The sequence below is a fragment of the Zootoca vivipara genome, chromosome 7 (assembly GCF_965207765.1).
Source record: "Zootoca vivipara chromosome 7, rZooViv2.hap1.1, whole genome shotgun sequence".
In the NCBI taxonomy this organism is placed as follows: domain Eukaryota; kingdom Metazoa; phylum Chordata; class Lepidosauria; order Squamata; family Lacertidae; genus Zootoca; species Zootoca vivipara.
Genome location: NC_142590.1, coordinates 44,109,831 through 44,131,984, shown reverse-complemented (window position 1 = coordinate 44,131,984; position 22,154 = coordinate 44,109,831). Strand labels below are relative to the sequence as shown.

General features: G+C 40.6%; 1 protein-coding gene across 7 annotated transcripts in view; it reads left to right on the top strand.

Annotated features, from left to right (window-relative positions):
- The window catches only part of MAST2 (microtubule associated serine/threonine kinase 2), a 155,937-nt gene that overhangs the window by 93,330 nt on the left and 40,453 nt on the right, over window positions 1–22,154 (top strand). For 4 of the 7 annotated variants that reach the window (XM_035133527.3, XM_035133525.3, XM_088673239.1 and 1 more), the window contains 4 exons: window positions 7,577–7,668; window positions 13,720–13,795; window positions 17,471–17,491; window positions 21,412–21,490. In XM_035133527.3, coding sequence (XP_034989418.2) covers window positions 7,577–7,668; window positions 13,720–13,795; window positions 17,471–17,491; window positions 21,412–21,490 — 268 coding nt within the window. The remainder of the gene's footprint in view (window positions 1–7,576; window positions 7,669–13,719; window positions 13,796–17,470; window positions 17,492–21,411; window positions 21,491–22,154) is intronic. The other 3 variants (XM_035133526.3, XM_088673238.1, XM_088673237.1) reach the window with 1 other exon arrangement.

The window sequence follows — 22,154 nt, the reverse complement described above, 5'->3', positions numbered from 1 at the left end:
GCCTTGCTGGCTGCATCCCCGCGCTCTGCCTTCTCGTCCACCGCCATCCCTGCCACTTCCGTGCTTGCCGCCACTGCTGGGCTCACTGCTTCTTCCTTGCCTGGCCCGGCCAAGGAGCTTGGAGCGCCCTGCAGCGGCGGGCGGAGCGCATGAGCCAGCGGCCTCTGCTTGGCCCGGCCAAAGACGCCTGCCACCCCGCCACCGCCCTGAGCCAGCGCCCTGAACCGTAAAAACCGTACTGGTAATAAAAAAATAAGACATCCCACCGAAAGTAAGCCACCCTGTGTTTTTTGAGGGGGGGAAAGTTATAAGACGGTGTCTTAAAAAGGGGGAAACACGGTAGGAATTTTTGTAGTTTCAGAATTTGGAGATTGTGATGTAGTTAATGCGGTATAGAAAACCTGTCTCAATTCTCCTCATGATGATACCTCAGCTGTGTACTTTTTAAATACCTTTGTAAAAATTCACAGAAATCATCCAGTGGTCTGGGGGAATGTGGTTTGGGAATCTCTTGTAGCTGTGGTTAACTGATAAAAAACTGGTAGTCTTATAAAAACAATATAGATTTGTTGTAAGTATCATGACAGATTGACCAAAGAACATAAGGCATATCTAAAAGAATATTTCTAGTGGCAAATCTCCCTGCCTTGCAGACCCTTTCCCACTTGGCCAGGGAGGGCAGGGCCCAGACTGACTCCACCTACAAAAGCTGAGACTGGTTCCGGTTTCCGCCGGCAGGAATGGCGGACCTGTTTTCCATCTCTCTGACCTTCGTAAGGAATTTGGCGGTTGCTAGGGGAGTAAATGGCAACCCCCTACCCTCTCCGGGGGTTACGGAGAGGGGCTGCTGGCCCGCGATGCCCCCAGACCCACTCCGACTGTTTTTGGAGTGGGGGGAGCTTGGGCTGAGCACCAGGACTCCCGGACGCTAATCTGCATGGCGGGGATCTCCATGGTTAAAGAAGATAATTAGGCTTAAATCTATGGACATACTTCAGAAGGAGGGGAAGAAGCGCTGTTTACTGCTGAGAAATTTATGCTGCTGAGGGAGAGGAGTCAAAGGCTGTATTTCATCTGAAAGAAGGATTGATGGGGACGGAGCGATAAGGGAAGTGAGTCCTTTTTTATTTTTCTTCATATGAGTTACTTCGTACCTTCCCAGACGCGATGTCCTGGTTTGTTTGGAGTGAAAGAGAAGCAAAAGACTGTGTGAGTTGAACTTTATAAACTGTTGTTACTGAGCATATTTTTTAAAGATGTGGAGTTGCCGACGAGAAAAGCCCCCCTCTAGTTGGACGGAAGGAGCCCTGGACGCGTTCGGAGGATTTATGAGCTGTGACGCACTTTGAATTGGAGCAGCGACCTGAAGCTAAGTTCAGCTATAGGGCAAGGAGATCCATTAATTTACCAAAAGTCTATGGTTTGATGTTTGGGTCTTCTGCCTGGAAAAGCTGTAAATTTTATAAAGATCGTTAATCTACCCGGTTATGAGAGAAAACGAAAGTGTTTTGAGTTTTTTTAAGATGGCGCTGCTTCGTGTTGACGCAACAGGGAGCTCCAGACCAAGAAGATTTATGGGGAGGCTGGACTGATTAACCCACACAGGAGAAAGAACATTTGTGAAACCTTGTTTGATATTTATCTCAGCAGCTGGGAAACAATCGGTTGAAAGTGGAAAACATCTATGTGACTATAAGGGAAAGATTCGGATTATTATGAACTTGGAGAGACGATTTGAACTTTAGAAAAAAGACGGCAGTGGACGGTTGCGAGGAATCCCCAATTTCTTGAAGCATGGGAACCCAAAAAATTTTTTAGATGATTTGGCATAATATTCGGTTTGATTGATATATATGTGTATAATTTGAAATAACGAATGTGATATAATTGGTTTTAATTGGAAAATTAATAAAAATATATTTAAAAAAAAACCAAAAGCTGAGACTGCTGAACAAACTCTTGGGCTCGGATATTGTTTAGGGGGTTTTGTTGGGTGAGGGGGGTTGTTGATGTTATTGATATTACTCTTTTGTATCTTTATTTTAGATCTTATTATGATGTGTGTGGAAATTGTTCAGCTTGGTTGTGTACCATTTGATGTTTTATTTATTGTTTATGACAACTTTTGATATGTTTGTAATTATGTAACTTTTCATGCAATAAGCATACAAATATGATGTATGTATGCATAAAATATGTTGAGCACCACTGGTGTAAACAGATTTAAAGGAGGATTAGACACATTTATGGGGAGGATAAACCTATTCAGCAGCTGTTAGCCATGTTCTTATGAGGAACCCTCAGGTTAAGAAGCAATATTCCTCTGAAAACCAGCTGCTGTTGTCTTCATTTCCTGCTTGTGGGCTTGCCGGAAGTATTTGGCTGGTTCACTGGTGGAAACAAGATGCTGGATTAGGTGGAGGGTTAATCCCAGAGGGTTTCTCTTACGGTGTTATACTATCATCACAGTTAATGAATGGTTGTTAAATAGATAATTAGTTGAAGTTTATTGAATTGATATGGTGTTCAGGATTTGCAGAGCTTGGAGTGATGTGCTAAAGCCAAAATCACAGTAATTATACAATGAAGATACCTTTCTACAGCAAAATTGCACAGTCTCTGTGAAAGTCTGAAAGAACAACATTTCTTTGCAGTGGTTGCTGAAACTCATTAAGCTCAGGCTTAGAAAGGCTTCCCTTTGTAACAAATTCCATCCCATTATAGAATGCATACTTTAGTTACTTTGATACTAATTTGTTAGTTCACTCACGGTGTACAAGAGAGATTAATAAGAAGTACATTGACCAATCTTGTTTGTGGCACAGTGAATGCAAAATTTTCTAATGTAAAACAGATAACACTTAGTTCATTTATTCTAACAAAGATACCTTTTTAAACTGTTACAGAGTATGAAGGCAATCTTATCCTGGATGCTTTCTTGTTCTTATCTATTTTGAAGGACTTAATTATTCCTGTTGTCAGTGGTGCAATTGCTTACAAAATTGCTTCCATCTCTAAATTACTATAATTAGAGCTATAACTCCTATATCTAGTTAATGTTGCTGTGCAGCTGGTGCTTTCATTATCATGTCCATTTTAGACTTATATGCTTTTCTGCATTGTAAAGAAAAATAATAATATTTGTTTTCATCTTCAAAATATCTATTTCTCATAAAGAAAACTTTCTCTTAATAGTTTTAAGGAATATCTTCCCTGAGATTTGCAATGTTTTTGTCACTGCAAGCTGGGTTACTGAAGGGATGAAACCAACTTAGTTATAGCTGGAGTTTCCTGCAGTTGTGTGATGAGCCTTTAATCTTGAAATGTATCATGGGACAATAACACTATGCATGGTCTCACAGTGAAGGACCTCTCCATCTCCTCCTCTGACATAGGCAAGAAAATGTGGAGACCTTTTCTTCTGTATGTGTACAAGACATGATGAAGTGTGCATGCACACGAAAGCTCATACCAAAATAAAAACTTAGTTGGTCTTTAAGGTGCTACTGAAGGAATTTTTTTTTATTTTAGGAGGATAAACAGTTAGTAAAGTTTCATGGACCCAGGTGAAGACATCGTTTTAAAGACATGGATTGGATTATTGAAGCATGTGCTAGTTGTCCAATGACAAAGCTATAAAGAAACTGTTTTGTGGTTCTCACTGTTTGACAGATGTGATTTTCACGTTTGCTGCAACAATAGTGGGGAGAATTTATTGTGTTTGCAACTGGTAGGATCCTGCCAGAGCAATTTAAACACAAAGGAAGGAGCAAGGAGCAAGAATTCACTTATGATGCCGTAGGAGCAGAATAGTATGTCACATCTCTATTCTTTCTGCCAGTTCCACCCACTGAGGCCTGGTTGTGTGTATATGTGGGTGTGAGTCTTCGTATTCTTCTTTGACAATCACTCATAGCCGAGTAAGATTGTCTTCCATAAACACGGTTTTAACAATGGGTCCGTAAGTGACTATGGAGGCCAATTCTGGATCCACACGTCCTTCCACAGTGGGGACATTGGTTTCTAGGAGGGAGTTGATCACGGGGTGGATTTGCCAAGTGTGCCTTCCTCTTAGCACGTTTCTCCCTTGCGTCCTGAGATCGAGTTTCTTCAAAGCCCATGACACCTTTGGTAAAGGCTGTTCTCCAACTGGAGCGCTCGCAGGCCAGTGTTTCCCAGTTGTCAGTGCTTATACTACATTTTTAAAGATTTGCCTTGAGACAGTCTTTAAACCTCTTTTGTTGACCACCAGCATTACGCTTTCCATTTTTAAGTTCGGAATAGAGTAGTTGCTTTGGAAGACTTTGGGTGTGAATATATTGAGTGTGTCTACATGTCTTCTGAGCTTGGCCTTGTGTGGGAACTGGGGGTCATGGTTTATTACACACTCCAGTCAGTTTCAAAACAAGTGCAAATCATGGCTTATGAAGCTTTCTTGCATAACTAACCAGAATTTGTGATGAATCATGTTCCTGCTTCGCATACAAGCCAGGATTAGGGAAAACTGAATTTAATGTTGACAAGCCTCTTCTCTCAGCTGTGTGGAAGGAAAAAGTGAAAGAAGAGCCCATAGGCCCAAGAGTTTGCCCAGGCTCGTTCCGGTATGTGCACATACAGGAGCTAAACCATGGTTTAGTGCTTCATAAGAATGAGGACTATAGATACAGATTACTTTCTAACATTTTATTTTAAATAACCCTTAAAAGTAGATGGCTACAAAAAGTAGCTGCTTTTAAATGGCTGCTTCCATAAACATTAGCCCACTGTGAAGTCATTATGTTTTTAATGCTGAAAATATCAAGCATTATTGGAAACAAAAAATAAATTGGAGTGAAGCAGATAGGGATCAAAATGGTGGGAGCTATTTTGATACAGCTTTTATGTGATCAGTAAACAAGTTCTTGGCCTGAAAACAACCTTTTTGGAGCCAGTATTATCCATTTTACAGCATATGCATGTCTGCTTTTCCTTCCACCTATTCCTGTAAATGCTCTCATACCTTGTTGATCCAACACTGTTAGAGAGCTGAGATGCAGTATCATGTCAACAATATCTTGGGCCAGTGTTCCATAGTGTTGAGTTTCAAGAATGCTTTGGGAACTCTAAAACACATGTAACAAATGTTATTTTTACTTACAGGAGTGCATGGTTAACCCTATGTAACACAAGTAATTCCCTATGCTTTTCTGTTCCCATAGTAACATTCATTATAGTTGCAGGTCTCTTAAATTGCTGTTTTGCTTTTTGAAATTATTGGAAGCTTTCAGAATCCTCCATAACATGCAAAATTTTGCCAAATATGCATTATGTATAATGCAGTTTATAATAAAATGGGTGACGTTAGTGGAAGTTATAATTAGGATGAAGCTCAAATAGTTTTCAAGTGTTCTAATATTTGAGCTCGCAGTCAATAATCCTGAAACAGAATGTAGCTCCTTGACAGGCTGACTCTTGCATTTCCCAACTCAGGGATGTCTGTGCACAAGTAAAAAGACAGGAAGGAGGAAAGCATGTAAAACGAGTTGTCTTGACATTCTTCTGTCTCAACGTTTCCTCTCCTTTCAATGGGAATAATGAGCAGTGGACATTATCTAGTAGCTCTTTCTGCCAGCCGCACATGGAGGAGTGGGGGAACCAGTGGAGAGACAGGGTAGGCTTTCCCACTCTTGCCAGCTAGCCCCTAACATGGCCCCACTGGTTGGAGGAGGAGGAGGAGGGAAAGGCCCTTTCTCCAGGAGTCCTCCAGCAAAACTACTAGTTGGCTAATAAGTTTATTACTTGGACCATCCTATATTCAGGGCACAACTGTCAGTTTCATTGCTTGAGTCTGAAATCGGCCTCCCCCCCCCCATTTCTTTGTGATTGCTTTGCCCCCCAACTAATCTCTTAAATGTGTTTCTGTTGAATCTGAAGCAGAGCATTAACTTGAAGACACTTTGTGAATATATTTTATAAACTGAGACTTAACAGCACAAGACTGAAGATCAACATTTGCATACTGGATGTAGTGTAGCAGACATATTTTGAATGGACTATCTTACTCAAAAGAGCAATTTGATACTTTACTGAACATTTTAAGTATACCAAAGAGGTAGAACAGCAGCTTAATGGTGCTTTAGGTTATGGTTGGTAGCTCGATCAATTTTCCTTAATGTGCTTTAGCTTCTCTTGAATAACAGTAAACTTGTCTTTAAATAAAAATGTTCACAGACACAAAAGAACAACAAATGATTATTGGGGTGTTTAAAAGCTCATTTTGTTTGCATGTATTATCCCAATGTGCCTTCTGTCGAAGTATTGAGTCTTCAAACAAAAGGATAGAAATTTATTGTGTTCTGGGGCCAGCATTTGATTTCCCCCCTTCTATATTAATTTTCTCTTGTTTCTCTACGCACTCTTATCAGAGATGCTCACAATGGTTTAAATTATTTTAACAGAGTATTATCATCTGTGCTTTCAATATAACTGGTGTCCCTTTTTGATGAAAAGTTTAAAAAATGTAACTGATATACAAAATTAGAAATTATTTCCTTTTTTCGGTTTCTAAATTAACATGTTAGAATGGTGTGCCTTGACTTACCAATAAAAGCCCTCCAATGTAAACTTGCAAATATCAAATGTTATAGATCTTCCTTGATTTTTATTCCCATCTGATCATATAGTTTTTACTTGCTCTTCTTTAAAATCAGGGGTGTGGAACAGAAGCCTGGAGGCCATTGTGGCTAAGCTGAACTACCTGCCTTGCACCTGATGTCATGTATGTTTAATGTGGGGCAGGTAAGGGTGGGGTTTGGACAAAAGGGTTCTTGCAGGTATGGTACCTATAAAACCTATTATATTGCTGAGCAATATAACAATTTGAGGGACTTCTAAAGACCGACGTGGGCAAAAAAGCTCACCCAGTGTCATTGTCATTTAACTCAAATCAGCTCCTCAAATTAATCCACTCCTCCCAGAAGCCTTGGTGATGAGCTGTGTGTTTAACCTGTGTTTGAAAATTTTAATTGCTATGCCTTTCTCAGGTAGGAATCATTGACCTATACTGGTAATACTTGAAACAAGAAGCAGCAGTTTTCGTATAGCCATTCATGACATCCTTCCTTCCATAAACTAGGAATACTTCATGTAATCTCATTTGGTAAAACTTTAGCAAATACCTTGGCTAATATATGTACCTTACATTCTTCTTATATTAGTTTCCTCCTTTTTTTCTTTTGATAATGCAATTCACAGATGGTTATTGATACTATTTTCTACTGTTGTCTAAGATTTCTATAAAGTAAATAAAAATCAAGAAAGGTATTACACAGATTTCTTTAAATCTAGAGTAAAATTGAATATTCCTCTAGAGCAGGCACCCCCAAACTGCGGCCCTCCAGATGTTTTGGCCTACAACTCCCATGATCCCTAGCTAAGAGGACCAGTGGTCAGGGATGATGGGAATTGAAGTCCAAAACATCTAGAGGGACGGAATTTGGGGATGCCTGCTCTAGAGTCATTGTAAATGCCCTAAAAATGCCCTAACAAAATTATTTCCCTTATTTCAGTATTTGCTTCTCTTTGTCTTTCATTTCAGTTGTAGGACCAGTAATAGAAAGAGCTTGATCGTAACCTCCAGCACATCTCCAACACTTCCTCGACCACATTCTCCACTCCATGGCCATGCAGGTAATGACATCCCCCCCCCCTAAATCTTTTTTGACAGAGCTGCTATTGTTCTCACAATGCTGGGCATCAGTTTTTGAAGTGAATTTGGTATTTGTGACTGAAGTGAATCAGAGCTCATGAATAATTTGTGTCCCTAATTTTGACAGTAGGAATAGCATCTGTTTTTGGTTTGTAGCTTGGGCATCATGTCATAATGCAATTAATCACCTCTGTTTGAAGGAATGCCGTTCTTAGTTTCAAGGCATTTTAAAAACAGTCTGAAGTTTACTTTGTGTATAGACTTTTTTATGTTGCATTTATGCTTTGTTAACTTGTCTCGTGCCTCTAAGAGAGAGGGTTCCTGTTTCATTTTATTGAATGAATAAAAATACTCTAGATTTTATTCATTCTCCAGAGAAATTCTCCCAATTATCTCCTTTATTTTTCTTTTGATTCATCTAAAAAGTGTTTTATTAGAGCCCTTTGTCTTGGGCAGGGATCCATACAAGCACTTCACTGTGATAGGGAAACATGTTGTTGTGAGCTCAGTTACAGTTGGGAAACGAAGATCAAGATGCAGCAAAGCACATTGGAATAGTAACCAACAAACTCCCCTGAATAGCATTTCCAGGCATATTTCAGTAACCACCACACCACATATTTCCTTGTTATTTTATCCCCCACCCCACAATCACTCATTTAAAAAATATTTATATTTTATTGAAAATATTTCCAGAGCGATTTCCTACCAAATCCTTCTGAAGCATATTATCAGATCAGATCAGTCCAATGAACTCTCTCCTGTTGTTCTTTAATAATAGAAAATGGTCTATTTAAATGAGTTTGCTCCAAAAGCATATTGAACATCAACCTTTGCATTGACCTCATTTCTAAGGGCACTGTTTCATTGCTTTAGTTCAGGCATCCCCAAACTTCAGCCCTCCAGATGTTTTGGACTACAATTCTCACCATCCCTGACCACTGGACCTCTTAGCTAGGGCTCATGGGAGTTGTAGGCCAAAACATCTGGAGGGCCGCAGTTTGGGGATGCCTGCTTTAGTTGATACAATACATGCTGCAACAACCGTTTTTGTTTTTGTTTTCAAAATCCCAAGGTCCATAGAAAGCGATTTGAGGTTGTTACTGGAACCAGTCAGTTCTCGATCTCCGCTTTGTGGGTCATGTTCCTGAGCCGGTGGATTGCAGACTAGATAATGGTGCTCTCAAAGGAAACTGATTTTCTAGATCCATTTCAATTGGGGTTTAGGCCTGGTTATGGCACGGAATCTGCTTTTGTCACTCTGCATGATGATCTCAGGAGAGACACAGGAGAAATCTGCCCTTGTTAATTCTCTTTGACCTCACAGCGGGTTTTGATGCCATCGACCATGGTATCTTTCTGGAGCAGCTGTCTGAGTTAGGGATGGGTGGCACTGCTTTATGGTGATTCCAGTCCTATTTGGATGACTGTTTCCAGAGGGTGATGCTTGGGGAGTACTCTTCAATCCCACAGAGCCTTCAGTGCAGGGTTCCTCAGGGTTCAATTTTATCCCCCAGACCGTTAACATCTACATTAAACCACTGAGTGGGGCCATCCAGAGCTTTGGAGTACATTGTCAGCAGTATGCTGATGAGGCACAACTCTACTTCTCCTTTACACCATACAGCTGTGGCAGTGGATGTGCTGGACCATTTTCTTGCCTCTGTAATGGACTGAATGAGAGCCAATAAACTGAAACTCAGTCCAGCTAAGACTGAGGCACTGTTAGTGGGTGATTCACTAGACCAAATGAAGAGGAGGCTGCCTGCTCTTGAAGGAGTGGGTACACAACTTGGGGGTACTTCTGGTTCCATAGCTGTCACATGGGGCTTAGGTGACCTCAGTGGTGTGGAGTGTCATCTGTCATCTTGGGCTGGTGGCTGGTGGCTCAGCTGGACTGGGATAGCCTTGTCAGGTTTTGTGGCCTTCGCCTCTTGGCATAAATCAAACGCCTTGCACACTTCCAGCAGAGTTAGTTTACATGTGGCTCTTGCATATGGGAGTTGCCCTGATAGATAATGCTCATGAGACAGGAGCAGTCCAGGGAATTAGCTCTTTATTTGGCTGGCATTAAGTGTAACGGTTGCAATATATACAGAATACAGTCATACCTCGGTTTAAGTACGCTTCGGTTTGAGTACTTTCAGTTTAAGTACTCCGCAGACCCGTCTGGAATGGATTAATCCACTTTCCATTACTTTCAGTGAGAAAGTTCGCTTCAGGTTAAGTATGCTTCAGGTTAAGTACGGACTTCCAGAACCAATTACACTCATACTTCGGGTTAAGTACGCTTCAGGTTGAGTACTCCGCGGACCCGTCTGAAACGGATTAATCCACTTTCCATTACTTTCAATGGGAAAGTTCGCTTCAGGTTAAGTACGCTTCAGTTTAAGTACTCAACGGACTCGTCTGGAACGGATTAATCCACTTTCCATTACTTTCAATGGGAAAGTTCGCTTCAGGTTAAGTACGCTTCAGGTTAAGTACAGACTTCCGGAACCAATTGTGTACTTAAACTGAGGTACCACTGTAGTTGATTTAGGCTACTGATCCCAGCAGCCAGACATCTCATACAGCATGCAGCAGAATACATCATTAATCCATACCAACAGCAGTTGTACCGGTCGTAGTAGTTTCATCAGCTGCAGGCACTGAGAGAAACTAACACACCCTCTCTCACTGAATCTTTCTCTAGCTGTTTCTCTGGCTCTCTAGCTAGAAAGAGAAACTAAAGACCTTTTTACGGCTACAAGTTCCTGGCTGTGCAAAGGAAACCAATTAACTGCTGATCCTTATCTTGCACCAGTGTAAGCAGTTAGGCTTATCTGGTCAGTTTCTGGAACATTCCCCACTTCTAATTAACAGAAACTTACTCACTTTTCTGCAAAACGAATTATCAATCCCCCAACAAGCCTAACGTCCGTCATCTATGTTCTGGTAATATTAAGGTTAGATTACTGCAATGAAGATGGTTTGGAAATGTCAGCTGGTGCAGTATTCAGCGGCCAGACTCGTTACCCAGGCAAGAAAGTTTGAACATAAAACTCCATTCCTGGCCCAATTGCACTGGCGGCCAATTAGTTTACAGGCCCAAATAAAAGTGACATTTAGATCCTTTGCCACCTGATCATTAAATCTGTGTAAGGATTTGAGTAGCAAGACCACCACCTTGTTGCCTGTCAGCTTTAATAAGCAAACAGAGCACTCTACTTTTGGTAACTGCACAGTAAAATGGTGTTGCAGCAGTGGTGCCCTTTTCTTCTTCATAGACATCTGTCCCAGGGGCAAGATGGTACTGACGTAAACTGGGGGGAGGGGGGTAGATTTATGTTAAGAGTTGTGCATTTCTTACTGTCTCATTACTGCTGTGAAATGTAATTTAAATATTTATTGCATATTCACTCCTTAGTGACAGGAGGGTATTCTTGGATTGCTTCTTCTAATACATGTAGAATCACAAACAGATGACACCATCAATGAGAACAGGCTTGCCAACACCAACTTTTTTTGTAGTATAGACAGTGAGGACTTCATGGGGATCTTGTGAGCAGTTTCTCTGGCATTTGCCTTGATAATAATTATTGCTTATAAATATCTGGCACTACTGCATTATGTGCTTGCACACATAGGTAATGGTAAAGGGACCCCTGACCATTAGGTCCAGTTGCAGACGACTCTGGGGTTGTGGCGCTCATCTCGCATTATTGGCCGAGGGAGCCGGCGTACAGCTTCCGGGTCATGTGGCCAGCATGACTAAGCCGCTTCTGGGAAACCAGAGCAGCGCACGGAAACGCCGTTTACCTTCCCGCTTGGAGCGGTACCTATTTATCTACTTGCACTTTGACGTGCTTTCAAACTGCTAGGTTGGCAGGAGCTGGGACCGAGCAACGGGAGCTCACCCTTTCACGGGGATTCAAACCACCGACCTTCTGATCAGCAAGCCCTAGGCTCAGTGGTTTAACCCACAGATTCTACTGTTGTCCTAATGAGTAGTAGTGGATTAGCTTGACCTTAATTTTACATGTTCAGATAATTATTTTTTTTAACTTTTCCATAATGTATCCAGCTTGATTAAATGTTCTGTCTGTTAATTTGAAATCCACAACATGAATTTTCTAGAGAATGTGATAACTGGATTGAGAGTAATAGGATTTTAGAGATTGATGGTCCTAATCAAATGGTTCATGGAGAGTTGCTTAAAGCTCTTAGGATGATTGGCACATGCATTTGTCACACGTTGCCATAGAATTTGAAGAGATTTGAGTCTTGGAGTCCAGTACACAATTGCTCACTATACAGCATTAAAATTGTCATAGTCAATCAGAGGCTTTCACCTAATCACAATTTAAACATCCACCGTTGAGAGATGTATCCTGCTTTATTCTTTATTTTTTTATAGCCTACTGTTCAACTTCAACATTCCAGGGTGGTTCACAACATTTCAGTTAAATACATTACATAAACCATAGAAACCTAGAAATCTATACATAATAACAAAGTAGTCATGAAATAGGAATGGATTCTATAAATCAGTCACATGAAGGAAAAATTACATCTTGATGTTGAAAGACTATTTAAAATGGGGGGGGCACTGTATCCAGTGGGATACATCAGGGGGCCATAACAGAAAAGACCAAGCTGTTGACGGAATTACAAGCAGAGCCTCTCCTGCAGATCTTAAGGCTAGCATACAGTGGGAGCAACACTGTCAAAATCCAGCCAGTTGCAAAAATCATTTATACAAATAAAATGCACACTCACAACATATGCTGCTATTTGGATTTTTAGTTAACACAAAGACTCATGTATGTCACATGACAAAAACCCCTACAATGAAGATTAGTTTATTTTATCTCAGCAAATTTGTGTGCATTTCTATCAGTATATTCCTAATTTTATGCAAGCACTACTATTTGAACTGTTTCCCTCATGTTTCATAGACTACAAGCTTATGCTGGCATATTGCTTGCTGCAACTGTAGAGGTACATTGCTGTAGGGAAGTGCAGATAGTGTACTTTCACTCATTTCTACACCTGTGTAACGTCCCTCCATCTTCATTGCCTAACCCCCTGACTGCTGCCACTCATGGTCCTGCCTGCACCCAATCCCCACCCCACCCCCCCAATTTATGAGTTCTTAAAAACACATGGTTGGATTCAAACTTGTAATGAGCACAGTTCTGTTAAAGCTTGAGAAAGAGGGTGGGGAGGTTATTTTTGCCAATTCCTCCTTCCTCCTCCTGTAGCTCCCTGTGTCCCTGGAAAGCTGCTCTGGAGAGTTGGGGAGGTGACTGTGGGGACTGCATAGAGTATCTGCAAAAATTAATCCCTTCCTCCAGTGGGGAAGCCTCTACGGGATCCTGGTTCCTTCCATAAATGGAATGAGCAAGTATGGGTCCAACCCACAGAATATTACAAGAAAGAATACTACTGAACTACAATTCCTACATTCCCCTTCTCCCTTGTGTTTTCACTTAGACAAGTAGAATAGGGCTGCTAATTGTTTTTCATCTTGAGCTGGGAAATATCTCACCTGGGATCTAATTAAAATTCCAGAATCGGGGTGGGTGGGCATATGCCACAGAAACTGTGATTGAGTCAGAGTGTGCTGTGCTGCATTTGTTAACACCACCAGTTTATAAACATTTTACTAATCTCATTTGTTGGGTCAGGCTACATCTATTGCTTAAAATGTCAATCTTCTACTGAATGCTGCCACATCTTGAATGTATTAGATCACTCCAAAAGTAGGTAATCATATGTTACTCTAATCAGGTACCCTGGTTATTTGAATGATAATTCATCAGTTCCCATATTCAGATAACATTACATTTGCTCCTATAGAAACAATGAAAGATCAGCACCTTTAAAATGATGTAGATTAAAAATAGATAGTAAAAATTTGTTACCGTCATCTGAACATAGAACTCTCAGTGACTTGTACCGCATAGAGGCACTCATCAAATTACAATAACAGAAATACATAGTTTTGAAGCACAGCAAATGTCAACATTTTGTAATTTTCTGAACAGGTGGAAGTCCGTTGGACAGTCCCAGAAATTTCTCCCCAAATGCACCCTCTCACTTTTCCTTTGTTCCTGCCCGTAGGTATGTATGCATGCACACTTTAGTTCTGATTTACATGTAAAAGCCTTGGGGGCGATTCTTTTTTGCTTGTTGCTTAAAGTAATTTGGTGTTGTGTTCTTGAATGAATGACTTAACTCAATTCTCAAGAATATTTTTTAAAAAATATTTTTGTTGGCTTCTCATTCACAATGTGAGACATTGCAAAAAAGCAAGCAAAAGGGGGGGGTTAAAGAAAAAAGTACACACATGAAGACTGCCTGGCCTAGGCAAATGTTTATTATTGTGCTCATATTTGAGAAAGTGGATTCCTGTGGCTATATTTGAACATATGTGGCAGGAGATGCAAAGAATTGTGGAGTTGTTATGCCTTGTGTTCTGCAGTGTGGGAGAGATGGGGAAGTGAAAGTTATGATCACATTTCCACTCATGCTGTTTGGGGCAGATGAAAATGGCCTTTGCCAATTCTGATCACAGACCATATGGGGAATGCTTGTTTGAAATAAAGTACTTTAAAAGCTACCAGCATGGAACCCTGCCCAGTCAGATTTGCCCGGTCAGACAAACGCTGATTGGCAAAACAGTCAGAGAATCAAAACCTACCTCTGACAGCCCATTTTTGTGGGTAAGGTGCAGCTTCTGTATGTGGCTCAGGTACTCCCATCATAACTTTTGCATTATTGGATGGCACTATTTGCTTGCCTGTTTATCTTTTTTTATAGTTGTTTGGTTTTAACTTTTGGGGTGTGGGGTATTTGTCTTCTTTTCCCAATGAGTCATTGCACTGGAATGCCTGGTTTCTTTTGCTTGCCTTTATCTTTCTATTCTGTCTTTGAGCTTCCTGATACCAAGGCCTTCCTTCTCATTAGAGGGAAGACTGAGTGAGCTGGGTATTTAGAAAGAAAGTGTTTATCTGTTGATCATCTATTTCGGAAATGACTTTTTAAATATCTGGCTGCCCAAAATAACACCAGGCTATCCATAATATGCTTGGATGTTTGAAGCAGCTCCCCCCCCAAAAAAAAACCCTGGGTACAAGGAAAATGGGGGAAGCAAACAATGCCAACTCCCATCCATTACTCAGTGCAGCAATGTATTTTTTCAAGGATAACTGAATAACACCTAAGGCTACCCTTTGCTCATACTGCAATACATTATGCAAATGGTGAGCTTGTGCCTTGCTTCATCAATTGCTTTTCCAACTTTCTCCAGCCTCCAGCCAACACACACAGTTCTGGGCACTTAAGCCATGTTGCAGTGTCTTTACAACTGTTCTTAAAGCCTGGGTCTGCCTCAGTTGCAAGTGGTCTTACTGTTTCAGCTGTTGCTAATACAGTAGTGCATTATCTCACAGGATCTGTGACTAGTTATTCACCTTCTCTCTTGCTGTGCTCACAGGAGACGAATAGTGGGAGGAGGGCCCAGCTCCCATAAGGGCCAGTCCTGTGTCATACACAAATTAGTTATGCTACATGAGGCAACCTACACTGGATCATGGCACATGAGACCTGTCCCCCAACTTCCATGATCCAAAAGAGTGTGAGGCAAAGCTACTTCAGTGAAATTGGGAGGCAGGGAAAACTTTGCAAGACTGGAGACTGTGCTTTTATCCTTTTTAGGTGGCATTTTTCATCTCCTGAATATTTTAATTATTGCTTAGGTCAGGGGACATGATCTTTATTGCTCAACAGCTTCAAGAAAAATGCAGAGAGCAAAACCCAACCCCTTTATATGGCATTTATTGACCTGACTAAGGCCTTTGACACTAGTTACAGGTAGGTAGTCATGTTGGTCTGATGCAGTCAAAACAAAATAAAAAAATCCTTCCAGTAGCACCTTAGAGACCAACTAAGTTTGTCATAGGTATGAGCTTTCGTGTGCATGTCCACTTCTTCAGAAAGGCAGAATGCACGGGCTTCCTTTTCCAGGGTGTCTAAAAAGTTCAATGCTGCTGTAGAATAAGCTGTTTTACTGTAAGGTCTTTGACACTGTAAATCATAATGCCCTGTGGAGTGTCCATCTGAAAATTGGCTGCCCTGATAAATTTGTGAACATCCTTCAGCTCCTCCATGATAATATGACAGCAACTATTACAGATAACAATGGCTCTCAAAGTGAACCATTCACAGTGGGGTCAGGTGTTTATTTTCATTGCCATAATCCTACACATTGTCAAAGGGAAACTCCCCACCGGGGTAGAAGTCATATATTGAACAGATGGAAAGCTCTTTAATCTGAGTAGGCTGAAAGGAAAGAGTAAGGTTACTGTAACTTCCATCATAGAACTTCAGTATCCTAAATATCTTCGCAGAAGCTTACGAAAAGCTTGGCCTATCACTCTACATCCAAAAAACTAAAGTGCTGCACCAACAAGCACAAAATAACCCCTCTGCAGTGCCACGAATCCAACTGAATGGTGTAATGTTGGAAAGTGTCGATCACTTCTCCTACCTGGGCAGTTATCTCTCCACAAGGGCCGACATTGATGCCAAAATCCAGCACTGCCTGAGCTCTGTGAGTGCAGCTTTCTCCCAATTGAAGCACAGAGTGTTTGAGGACCATGACATTCGCAGGGAAACCAAAATGTGTGTTTACAAAGCTATTGTACTACCAACCTTACTGTATGCTTGTGTAACATGGACCACTTATAAACGCCATCTCCAACTCCTTGAAAGATTCCATCAATGGTATCTCTGAAATTTTTTACATATCACTTGGGAAGACAGGCGACTGGAAGAAGCAAATATCACCATTGTCAAAGCAATGATTCTTCAGCATCAACTTCATTGGACTGGTCATGTTGTTCAGATGCCTGATTATTGTCTTCTGAAGCAACTACTCTATTCTGAACTTAAAAATGGAAAGTGTAATGCTGGTGGTCAACAAAAGAGGTTTAAAGACTCTCTGAAGGCAAATATACAAAAAGGTAATATAAACACCAACAACTGGGAAGCACTGGCCTGCGAGTGCTCCAATTGGAGAACAGCCTTTACCAAAGGTGTTATGGACTTTGAAGATGCTTGAACTCAGGATGAAAGGGAGAAACATGCTAAGAGGAAGGCACATTTGGGATACCCTCACCATGGTCAATTCCTACCCGGAAACCTATGTCCCCACTGTGGAAGGATGTGTGGATCCAGAATTGGCCTCCACAGTCACTTATGGACTCACTGTTAAGACTGTGTTCATGGAAGACAATCTTAGACTATGAGTGATTGCCAAAGAAAAAGAATGCTTTGACAACCAGTGTGCTGCTTCACTAAGCAAATATGTTTGGTCTATTGCTAGAATTCCTTTCATATAAGGTCATGTTTGATACTGCCACTCTGGCTTGCTGTGTTTTGTAATAATTCTCAAGTGTTTTATTTTGTGAATGTTTATTTTGTTACTATAAATAAACTGAGTGCTTTTAAAACCCGATAAACAATGATGAACCATTCTCAAAATAGAGTGCTTCAGTGATATTAGAATTATGGCAATGTAAATGAAAGGATTATGTTTTTCAAACTACAGAATTTTGCCACATTCACATATGCAGTTTCATTTTTATCTACAAATATAAACAAATATGGCACTCCATCTATACAAATTCCCAGGATGATTTGCAAGCATGAAAACAACAATTTATTACTTTTTCAGAAGCAGATTATGTTTACAATTTCCCCCGTTTTTATTACTGGTACTATTTTTTTATATAGCCATGGACACAGGGCAGACAGGTAATTGTACATCAGATATATATTATGTGGAATGTAAATGGAATGCTTCTGCATGCTACTGTCCCAGTGAGCTTTATGTTGCTATAACCCCATTTCGGCATTCTGGTGCTAACTTTGTCAATTAAAATGAGCAGCAAGTGTTTTTCAAACATTATCTTAAAGCGTCATCCTAGACATATCTTCTCAGAAGTAAGTTCTGTTGAGAACTGCAATCTTAGTGAAGTTGGTCTATTTCTGCTGCATGATAGTATAAAATAGCTTTAAACTTATTTTTAAAAGATAGGTAGTGACCAGGATTTAAAGAATCCCTTGTCTTTAGCAATTTGTTTTAGTGGTGTGCAGCTTTTTATGCTGCATCCAATAATGTTCTTATTTTCCAGATAAGCATTCTGGACTGGAGCTGCAGAAAACATGTCCATACATCTTTGTTTACTATCCAGTGCTCAATTATTTACATTCAACATGTTGTTCTGTTCTCAAAGAACTGAACATGATGAAATAACTAATCTGACAATCCCTCAGTTTCACTTGAACTTCAAAATCCATCTTTCTGCATGGCAAAGTTATTTCTAGCTCTTTTTGTTCTCTGAGAATTTCAGTAGGATATAATCTAAATATCAGTCCAGAATACAATGTGTATTGCATTTGTGTAGCGTCCTATGCAAGACACAAGGGTGTTTCCTTGTAGTGCCTAAACTGAAGCATTGTGCCTCGTAGCAGTGCTAAGCTAGAGAGGACTTTGGGGACAGAAAAAAGGTTATAAATCTTTAATAGCTGTTAATAGGCACTTTTAATGATGCATTTGCCGTATGAAGGCTTCTTGAAACTTCTGAGTGGCAGCTGCTCCCTTCTCAAGGAGCTAAATCATACATTTCCTTTTGTTAAATATACAGTGGTACTTCGGGTTACAGGCACTTCAGGTTACAGACTCCGCTAACCTGGAAGTAGTACCTTGGGTTAAGAACTTTGCTTCAGAATGAGAACAGAAATCTTGCGGCAGCAGCAGCAGCGGGAGGCCCCATTAGGTAAAGTGGTACCTCAGGTTAAGAACAGTTTCAGGTTAAGAACGGGCCTCCGGAATGAATTAAGTTCTTAACCTGAGGTACCACTGTATTGGCTGTACTGCATAGGTGTCTTCACATTACTTCCAGGAATGCTTTTTTTCAGAGGTGGGGGGTAACGTGGAGACCAGTCTGTGTGGTAAGCTGGCCCATATGGGAACAGCCTGCTGTATGAAGCAGTTGTAAAACAGAAGCAGTTATAAGCACCTTCAATATGACAGCCAAAGGAGAAACTGTCCTGAGGTTGCTAAACCTATAACTTATGATAGCTCTCTGTATTTCTACTTGTTTTAGACAGGGCCTCAGGATTTCTTTGAAAACTATATATTCTAAGAGTAACCAACTGTTTCGTAGAAGTTGAATTATTTTTCAGTTCACCATTCAGAGAGAATGGGCATGCAGTTGATGTCTCAACTTTTTCTAAATCATTTTAAAGCCCTGATTGGTTGTTCTGGTAAATCAGTGTGCAGTGCATTTGACACATGAAAAAGCCTTCCTCCAAAATAAAATGCTGCTATTGTTTTAAACAGCATCTTACAGTGTCATCCTAGACATATCTATCTAAATACATATAGATATATAGACATATATACATGTAGATACCAGTGACATTTGAATGTCATTCTGTTTAAACAATTGCCTTAATGGGGTTGTAATTATAGCATGGATTCAGTAACTGCAGCTTAAAACATTGTGATCCTGTGCATGAAGCATGAAGACATTGTTTATTAAATGCTTGTGCTGTTTCATTCTTTAATTGTAAGAGAGATATCGGGGGTAGAAATGTCAGTTGTTTTCCTGAATCTGGTAGGTGGAATGAGATGCTTGCACCTTTCTCAAATTAAACCTGATTTTATTTTGAAACATCAAGCAGACTAAAGGTAATTCTAAAGCTTTGCAAAAGATCTGTTCAGGGCACTGTTGGTCTAACCCAGGGGTCCCCAAACTTACCCGGCTTTGGGCCGGTGCCCGCCACGCCAGACACGCGGCGGGCTGGAGGGCGGGGGAGTGCGCGCCCGTGCGCATGCGCACACACACTTACTGACGCAGTGGCGTGCTTCCAGGTCGGAAAAAGCGCCGGAAATCGTTTGTGCGCATGCGTATGGGCCTTCCCCGACCCGGAAGTGCACCGGAAATGACCTCTTCTGGGTCGGGAGAGGCCCATATGCATGCGCACAAACGATTTTTGGCGCTTTTTTCCGACCTGGAAGAGCGCCGCCGTGCTGCGTGCCGTAAGAGCGGGTGGCGGCAGCGGGCGGCGGGGGTCGTCACGGGCCGGATTGGGAGGCCAATTGGGCCGCATCTGGCCCGCAGGCCGTAGTCTGGGGACCCCTGGTCTAACCCTCTCAGCGTGTTATAGAGGGAAAAAAAGTGACCTGTTATTTCTAGCTAAGATAGCAGTCACAGCTTTCACATTAAATATCACAAAACTGTGTTTCACTCACTCATTTAAATGTAACTATTTGTGTTCATATTTTGTGACATTTGACTCTTACTCTTTTCCTCAAGAACTGAATGCATATGCACGTAGATATCTGTTTTAGCTTTCCATGTTTATTCATTTTTAAACCCAGCCAGATGGGTGGGGTATATATATTTAAATTTTTTTTTACTGTATTATTAAATTAAAAAGCAATAATCAGGTTGGAGCTAAGGCACGAAACCAAACCTATGGCTTGCCTGTTAAAATGGTGTTGAGGGTAAGTGTAAAGAGCTTTATTCAACATTGTATACCTTGTTTCTCTGAAAATAAGACACCGTCTTATATTTATTTTTCCTCAAATAAGCTACGGCTTATTTTATGGCTACGTCTTATTTTCGGAGAAACAGGGTATCTGTATAGGACTCTCATGGTTTTGCATGGCACTGTAGTGCTAAATAGAAGAGCAGAATACATACCAACAAAACTACTGTTTCCCAGTACCAGTGGGAAGAGCCCCGTGCTCACATTGCAGATTGTAGAGTCCTGCATAATGTTCAGCTCATGCGAGTACCACAGTCACTATTGTCTACAATGTCAATGGGCAAGGATCAGTATGGCATGAAGACCTGAGTGGAGTTAGATTGCGCAAGTCAGATATTCAAGGGCACAAAGTAGGTGTTTATAGTATCAAATTGCAAAATAGAGAAAGAAAAACCCTCCATATTACATCTGTTAAATTTGTGGATTATCTGAAAAGTATGATAAATGCCCTGGATATCCTGTGGAATAACTATGTAATGTTGCCTTAGAAAGCCATTTGTCTTTAAAAAAAATCACCTTAGTTATATATAGATTGTGAAAACATACCTTTATTTAAATCGGATTATAAAGCAGTTTGTTTATACAACATCTGCCAATGGTGAATGGGGATTTTATTTTCAATAAATACTGAGTCTACAAAAATATTAATTTGAGTCAGAACAGTAGATGAACTGGCCATATTTTTTTCACCACAGATTTTGTAAGTCAATGAAATGTTGTGAATTTTGAGAATCCTAAACCATTTTTTATGGCATCCAGAATGTTATCATGGATGCCATGATAACATGGCACTGAGTACTGTATGTCAAAAATGGGTTCAGGTAATGAGAGGAACGCTAAACAATTTTTCATGGGTTTGTTTGGGTGTGGGTAGTGACATTTATACCATAGGTCAACAACTGGCCATTTGTGAGCTGGATTCTCCGCTACATAATCATTTCTGTCACAGCTTCATGCCAGCTTTGAAACAATTTCACAGAGAAATGAAGAGGTTGTGTGGGATAAACAAACTCATTGTTAATCACCTACGGCATATGGGTTATTAAAGCAGAAGAGATCTGTTGCTTAAACACTAGTGCAAAGTTTTAGTAATGTTGCTTTGCATCTCTTTCTAGGACAGATGGGCGTCGTTGGTCCCTGGCCTCCCTCCCTTCATCTGGATATGGAACAAACACTCCCAGTTCAACAGTTTCAGTAAGTAAATTTTCACAATGGTTAGTTAATTAGTAAAGTACTTCTAATTCTTCTTGTTTCCTATAGTTAATGGTGATTTCTGCCTGTTATTTTACTACATGCATTATAACTTGTCGATTTGACAATCCCTGTTTTTGTAACTCTTCTGTAGTGGGACTTCAAGAGTTTTTCAAATAAATTTCCCTCTTATCAGGTTTCAGAGGACTGGTACATAATTCAGTGGAAGATTAAACATCTACAAACCTCAAGGAGGTGTACTAAACCATATTTATGCAGCTGATGACCTCTGAAAGAACATGACTTAGGACTGAACCTAACCATGTGACACAGTGTTGCATGCAAGGCATTACAGTGCCAGCACTTATTAGTGCTTGTTAAGTTTTTCCTAAAAAAGACGCTGGAGTCCAGTGAGATGCCATTATTATTATTATTATTATTATTATTATTAATTTGCTGTATCCCTTGCCAAATGTAAAGTGGGTGCTTAAATTTGCCACTGTACTCTGTCCTGAGTCCCTCCAGATTTGGTGCTCACACAAAAGAAGACTTGTCCTTTAAGAGTTTGGTAAAGAGTTTGGTTAGTTGAGAGCATTGTTCTGAAGTCTTTAAGTCCTCCAATAATGCAGGGTTTTCTGAGGCACTTAGTACCTCAGGCTGAAAGTAG